The sequence below is a fragment of the Zingiber officinale genome, chromosome 7B (assembly GCF_018446385.1).
Source record: "Zingiber officinale cultivar Zhangliang chromosome 7B, Zo_v1.1, whole genome shotgun sequence".
Classification (NCBI taxonomy): Eukaryota; Viridiplantae; Streptophyta; class Magnoliopsida; order Zingiberales; family Zingiberaceae; genus Zingiber; species Zingiber officinale.
Genome location: NC_055999.1, coordinates 91,302,694 through 91,310,472, shown reverse-complemented (window position 1 = coordinate 91,310,472; position 7,779 = coordinate 91,302,694). Strand labels below are relative to the sequence as shown.

The following is a 7,779-nucleotide window of genomic DNA, read 5'->3' as shown; positions in this document are numbered from 1 at the left end:
TTTTGAGTTAACTCTCCTATGGTAATAAAATATGAAATCTGTCATCCTAACGATCTCATACGTTCGGTTCCATGCCTATTTATGAGAAAATAAATCAGAAACCTATAGTGGATCAATGCATCACTATTGCCCACCTTTAAATGGGGTTATTCAACTTCTCCCCTCCCGCCTCTCAATTCTTTATGAATCGTTAAGTAATTTTAATTGAGTTTAACTCGACTAGAATAATTTGGAAGCCGAGTGGAATCTCACTCCACTCCTAACCTCTCCAAACAGATACGTCTACATGTCAACTTTTAGATGGGTCAGCGGGAAAGGTGGCATATAAAAGGAGGAGGCGATATTAATTACTGCTCGTTCACCCCGCAGGCCAATTTAATTCCAAGGCAAATTGGATGAAAGAATTGTCAACGATATTCCGATCGATAGACGAAACACGTGTAATACAGGAAAATTAAAAATACTAGGTAATCTCCCGTCTCTCCCGATCGCCCTTTGTATTACTTTACAAAGGAAAATCTCCTCCTATTTTTTTCACATTAAAAAAAAAACAAAAGGGAGATTCGAGAAGAATTTACGTACGAACCTCAGTCCTTGCTATTTTAATTTGGCCAATAAAATCGCGAGAAATGAGCAATGGTGGAATGAACGTTGACCACCCATTTCTCCAAGGATCGTCAAAATTCGTCAACACGATATATGCGACAAGGCTTCGAACCTCTCTGCGCCTTTCTTTTCTGAGCATCAACCGATTATGGTAATTAATAAATCCCACAACCTGCCTTGCTTCTTGATTTATCTTCCCTCTGCTCTGCCAACAAAACAGCTAGGCAGAGGAAGAAGGAAAAGAGGAAACGATCGATCGAGGACGCAGCTATGTCTGCGTTCCAGGACTTTGGGCCCCTCTCGGAGCGGCGAAGGGCGGATAAGGCTCAGAGGAGGAGGAAGCACCTCATGGCCGCCAGTGCCGTTGCTTCCGTAATGCTTATCCTCTCCGCCGTCGTGGCGGCTGCTGTGCTTTACAATCCAACGCATCGTGCCGCAGATACCTCGAGCAAGCAGTCCAGCAGTGACTCCCATCCATCGAGCCGTAACGAAGGGAAGGATCATCCCACCACTGCCACTCTCATCCAGGTCCTCATTAGATCACAATATTAATGTTTTCAATATTAATTAAATCAAAATTAATTAATATTTGAACAGATCATCTGTGCGCCGACGGACTATAAGAGCTCTTGCGAATCTAGTCTCAAAAAGTTGACCAACAGCACCTCCTCCCCCAAGGATTATGTCCGCGCCGCCGTCACCGCCCTCGTCGACGAGGTAGGAAAGGCCTTCGCCCGATCCGACGACATCAAGTCCGATGACCCGGCGGTGAAGACCGCCGTCAAGCTATGCCAGGAGATGCACGGGTACGCCTTGGGCGAGCTCAACCACACCCTCCGCACCATCGACTCGCACTCCCTCTCCCAGCTCCCGGCGCAGGTGCACGAGCTCAAGAACTGGCTCAGCGCCACCGCTGCCTACCAGCAGACCTGCATCGATGGCTTCCCCAAGGGAGAACGGCAGGACAAGATGCAGGAGGCGCTGGACTCGGCCAAGCGCTCGACAAGCAACGCTCTGACCATCGTCGGCAAGGTCTCGACTTTCATGTCGATGCAACATGGCCTAGGCGCCAGGCGTCGCCTTTTCGAGGAAGAGGGCGACGACGACGACGACGGTGGCGATGGAATTCCGGCGTGGGTGGAGGAGTCGGAGCGTAGGGTGTTGCAGAGCCGCGCCACCAAGGAGTTCACGCCCAATGTGACAGTGGCCAAGGACGGAAGCGGAGATTTCAAAACTATTTCAGACGCTCTTGCTCATTTGCCGGCCAAATATGACGGAAGGTGAGCGACGTTACTCTGCTTCTCTGGTCCTAATAAATAATTCCATCCTAAATTATCAATATTCGCTGGGTTATGATCATTCTGCATCAAGGTACGTGATTTACGTGAAGGAGGGGGTGTACGCGGAGCAAGTAGAGGTGGGATCGAACATGATCAACATCACAATGTATGGAGATGGATCAAGGAAGACGATTGTCACGGGAAGCAAGAACTACGTTGATGGAGTGAAGACATTCCATACAGCCACCTTCGGTAAGATTATCACTGCCATTTCTTTATTTACTTAATTTTGGTTATAAACTCTCTTGACAAAATTAAATAACCTTGAAAAAAACTTGTCAAGCTAAGCTAGATACTTCTAATTGCTTATCTTTGTGTGTACTAGCTGCCATCGGCGACGGCTTCATGGCAGTGGCGATGGGGTTCCAGAACACGGCTGGCGCAGAAAAGCACCAAGCGGTCGCACTCCGAGTGCAATCCGACCGCGCCATCTTCCTCAACTGCCGCATGGAGGGTTACCAGGACACTCTATACGCCCACTGCCACCGCCAGTTCTACCGCGGCTGCCTCATCCTCGGCACCATCGATTTCATCTTCGGAGACGCTGCTGCCGTCTTTCAAAACTGCATCCTCACCGTCCTCCGCCCCCTTGATAACCAACAGACCATCGTCCTGGCCCAGGGCCGCACGCTCCCCCAAGAAATCACCGGTTTCGTTCTCCACAGTTGCCGCATCGTGCCTGATCCTGCCCTCGCCAATCCAAACCCAGCGCCCAAGTCTCCATTCCGGAACTACCTCGGCCGGCCGTGGCAGAACTTCTCTCGCACTGTCATCATGGAATCCGAAATCGGCGACTTCGTCGACCCGGAGGGATACATGCCCTGGGACGGTGACTTCGGCCTTAGCACCCTTTCCTATGCAGAATACAACAACAAAGGAGTCGGCGCCGCCACCGCTAAGCGGGTCAACTGGCCTGGCGTCAAGGTCATCTCCCAGGCGGAGGCCAGCGCCTTCACGCCGGCCGACTTCATCCAGGGCGGCGATTGGATCGGAAAGACTGATACCCCTGTTCACCTCGGTCTTTACGGCCAATGATATGCGAACTTAGACATGGGCAAAAAAATTATGCTTTTTCTTTCCTATTTGAGTCATGCCTAAACTGATTACACCCTAAGATTCATTTGACATATACTGATATACTGAAGAGGAAAAAAAAAATCCTAAATTATATAAATCATAATAAATAAATAAATAAATCCTTAAAATACCAACTATAAGGTTGTTCTTTATTTCTAATATTATTATAACAGTTTTGACTAGTTATTACAATGTATAAAATACAATGTTAATATAGTGTCTACAACTATGATTATCTATTACAACATCAACATGTAGAATATACTTTGTAGCTGCTAAAATGTATAGATAAAGTTTAGTTTTGCTCTTTACCAAACAATCGTAAATTTTCAAAGGAAGCACTTCAAGTTTAGTTTTGCCCCCAAGTTTTTTTTTCCCAAAATGTACACTTGATTCTAATTTTACTCCTTGACAATTACTAACTTTTCTTCTTTCCCTCTTCTAATTTTGCTCTTCTCTTTTCTCTAACATTAATTTAAAATTTAATTGACACTATAAATTTGTTTATTTTAAATTTTAATTTTAAAACTTTAATAAAAAATTAATAAAATATAAAAGAAAATTAATAAAATAAAAAAAATTCCCTATTTTTTAATATCTTCTATTTTTAATATCTAATTATAAATAATAACAAAATAAAATTAATAAAGTTGATTTTATTAATAAAAATAATAAATAAATAAATAAAAATTACTTTGATGCCAGTCTTCAGAAATTAGCATCATAGCTTAAATACCAATATTGTTGTGGTGTTTGTTTCCGAAGACCAATACCACAGTGTCATGAAAGTTTCAAATCATTTTGAGCACTGTTAGGAAGACCTTAAAATAGTAAACGAGGATTTATTTGGACTTAAGTTCACCTAATAAATATAAAGGAGTTGAAATAAGTTCGATCGGAGCTTTCTAGATCCATCAATTTATTTTAAACAAAATCCATTGATAGACTATGAGACTCGAATTTCTAAAAACTTGAAATGAGTTGGAAGAGGTGAGTGTATAGAAGGGAGATATGATGAGAAATCCTGGTCCTGAATCTCCTACACAAATATAGATCCATGTCAATTGACACAAAGTATGAAACTTTCTAAACCTTTTGAGCAATGCTAGGAATCTTTTACGAGGATAATGGAAGAACCTTTGGACTCTAGGGCACTGTAGAAATCTACATGAGTTGGAATGAGTCCGATCAAAGTTCTCTAAGTTTATCAATGAATTTTGACTAAAACCTATTAATAGACCTAGATGACTTAAATTTCTGAATTTTTGTAATGAGATGGAAGTGTAGAGTGTGTAGAAGGTAGATATTGTGAGAAATCTTGGTTTTGAGTCTCCTACATGAAGTTATATGCTCGTGTCAATTGGTATAAAGTCTGAAACTTTCTAAATTTTCTGAGCAATATTGAGAATCTTTTACGATAATAACGGAGGACACCCTTGGACTCCAGGGAACTGTAGAAACCTACAGGAGTTGGAATTAGTCTAATCAAAGCTCTCTAAGTCCATCAATGAATTTTGACCAAAATCTATTGATGAACCTTGATGACTTAGATTTCTAAAATTTTATAATGAGATGGAAGTGTGCAATGTGTAAAAGATATATATTGTGTCCAATCTTGGTCCTAATACACGTAGGCAAAGTTATGATCACGTTCCAACTAGTATAGATTGCGGTGCCAATTTTCAAAGACCATCACCATAATGTTGGTTGTGGGTGAAGAATGTGAGAAGTGGTGACTCGCTCGACTACATTCTCAACTGCGAAGAGGAGCACAATGACAAGCTTCTGCAGTAGCACTAGCTGTTGCCTCTACCACCATTGCAGTAGCAGGCTTGCAGGAAGGGAAAAAAAGCACTACCAGTCTACCACTGCCACACCGCCCGCTAGATCCAAGAAATGGAAACGTAAGCGTACGACTCAATAATCCCCACGCCTCTATTTTTTTCTTCAACTATAAACTTGAAAGAGATGAAGATAATAATTTATTCAAGATAAAATGCATGAATAGTTATGAATATTTGATATGATTAGATCTTAATGAACGAATAGGTTGTTTAAAGAATGTCACATGTTTTTCACATGCAAAAACTCATCGTTATGCTCCTCTCCATACCTGATAATGTCATCGAGCGGGCCGCCACTTCTCACATGCTTCACTCACAACCAACATTGTGGTGCTAGTTTCTAAAGGCTATCACCACTATGGTGCTAGTCTTCAGAAACCAACATCATAGTCTGTGCTAGTTGACACATGATTATAACTTCACCTACGTGTATTAGGACCAAGATTGGACATCATATTTACTTTAGAAATCCAAGTCATCTAGGTCCATTAATGGGTTTTAGTCAAAACCCATCGATGGACTTCGAGAGCTATGATTGGACTCATTCCAACTTCTATAGATTTCTACAGTTCCCTGGAGTCAAAGGGTGCCCTCCATTATCATTGTAAAAGTTCTCAACATTGCTCAGAAGGTTTAGAAAGTTTTAGAATTTGTACCAATTGACATAGACCTATAATTTTATGTAGGAGACTCAGAACCAAGATTTCTTACCATATCTACCATGTACACACTCCACACTTCCAACTCATTACAAAAATTTAGAAATCCAAGTCATCTTGGTCTATTAATAGATTTTGATCAAAATCTATTTATGGATCTAGAGAGCTCTAATCGGACTCATTCCAACTCCTATAGGTTTTTGTAGTGCCCTAGAGTCCAAGAATAACCTCCGTTATCATCATAAAAGATTCCTAGCATTGCTTAGAAGGTTTAAAAAGTTTAAGACTTTATGTCAATTGACATGAGTCTATAATTTAGTGTAGGAGACTCGAGACTAGGATTTCTCATCATATCTCCCTTCTACACACTCACCTCTTCCATCTTATTTTAAGTTTTCAGAAATCTGAGTTCTTTAGGTCCATAAATGAGTTTTGGTCAAAATCTATTGATGGACTTAGAGAACTCTGATCAGACTCATCCCAACTCTTATGCATTTATTATGTGAATCTAAGTTCAAAGTAACTCTCGTTTCCTATTTTAAGGCCCTCCCAACAGTGCTTAAAAACTTTCATTACACTGTAGTATTAGTCTTTGGAAATCAGCACCACGATAATATTGGTATTTAAACTGCAGTGCTAGTTTCTAAAGATTAACACCAAAGTAATTTTTATTTCATTGTTTTGTTATTTTTAGTAATAAAATCTATTTTATTTTATTATTCTCGTATAATTAGATATTAAACAATAGAAGATATTAAAAATAGAAAAAAAAATCTTTGATATTTTTTAATTTCCTTTTATATATTTTTAAAGTTTTTATTAAAGTTTTAAAAATAAAAAAAATAGAATGTCGATTAAAGTTTAAATTAATTTTAGAGGTAAGAGAAGAGAGGAAAAGTAAGGGAGATGAAATAGAAGAGATTAATGCTCTATTTACCTGAAGGAGTCGATGATGGATGGATGAAATAAACTTAGAGGCATAGGAAGAGAATGGAATGGGAAAGAAATCTTTTTCTCTGCATACTTGTTTACCTTGATTGAGAAAGGTGGGTATATGCGGTGTATTTTGTAACTGAAAAAGGGTACATGTGTTATTTTTTTGGGTATATGGTGTAATTTTATGAGTTAAAAAGGTACATGTGTTTTTTGATATATGGTGTAATTTTGTGAATGAAAATGGGTACATGTATCATTTTTTCCATCTGTTGATTTCGTTTGATTTTGAGGTGATCGATTTTGACTTTAAAACTATTCGTTGATGGATTATATTTCTCTTCCTTCTTAAAATTTTAATGAAGCAAATGCCGAAAACTTTTTCACTGTGAAAATTTTTCTTTAATTTTACTTTCCATTCTCCCAAGTAAACATAACATAAATGTTACGTGCAAATGAGAGAGGAAAGAGAAAAGAAAAAGTTAGTAGTTGTCAGAGGGATAAAATTAGAATAAAGTGCATCTTTTCGGAAGAATAAAACTTAGGCCCATCTTTTGGATAAAATCAAACTTTAAATGCGCACTTTGAGAATTTGTTGACTAAACAATAGTTAGAGGAAGAGGGTAAGGGTTGAATAGCGAGCCTGTAAATATAAATTTAATTTTCTTTCATTATAATCTTTGTAAAGTCACAAAAATATATTAGCAATAAAATAATAGAAAATGAACAAATCATATGCTACATAGAGTTACAGTCAATATAACGTAGTTTGACAATCTTCAAGCGCCTATCCATTACCTGTGATCATTTACATGGATGACTACTTGAATTCTCTATCTTCATTCTCTTTAGTAAATTATCGTAGCAGCGAAATATCTTACATAATTGTTAAGTAAAGGTTAGGAGACACACAATAAAGTTCTAGGGTTTAGAAGAAAGCTCAACAAAAAATGCAATGGAAAGGATATAATAATCTCTTTGTAATTGTAGTGTTTGTGGCCTTTGAACCATTTTTATAGCCTCCTCATTGCAATGATTTTTTGACATGATCTTGCACATGACACCCGTCAATTGACTTGATACATCACCATTAGTCTTCGATACAATTGTTTTTATAGCTCACGACTATTTCCTATGATAACTATGTTGGAGTGTATACTAAAAGCCTAGCTTTTGTATAAACATTTATAAGAATCACATTGGTCAAGTGTCTATATTTATATATACAAAATGTAGATGTTCAATTAATTTATATTGTAGATAACATAGTGTGTGGTGTCACACAGAGAAGATCGTGTTATCAGTTCTTTATAAATTAAA

The 7,779-nt window shown here is 38.7% G+C and overlaps 1 protein-coding gene across 1 annotated transcript; it reads left to right on the top strand.

Annotated features, from left to right (window-relative positions):
* Positions 1–865: 865 nt before the first annotated feature.
* LOC122003926 (pectinesterase-like) lies at positions 866–2,981 on the top strand. Its single transcript, XM_042558893.1, has 4 exons — positions 866–1,134; positions 1,204–1,886; positions 1,978–2,138; positions 2,272–2,981. The coding sequence occupies exons 1-4, from the start codon at positions 877–879 to the stop codon at positions 2,979–2,981; spliced, it is 1,812 nt and encodes a 603-aa protein (XP_042414827.1). The 5' UTR covers positions 866–876.
* Positions 2,982–7,779: the final 4,798 nt, after the last annotated feature.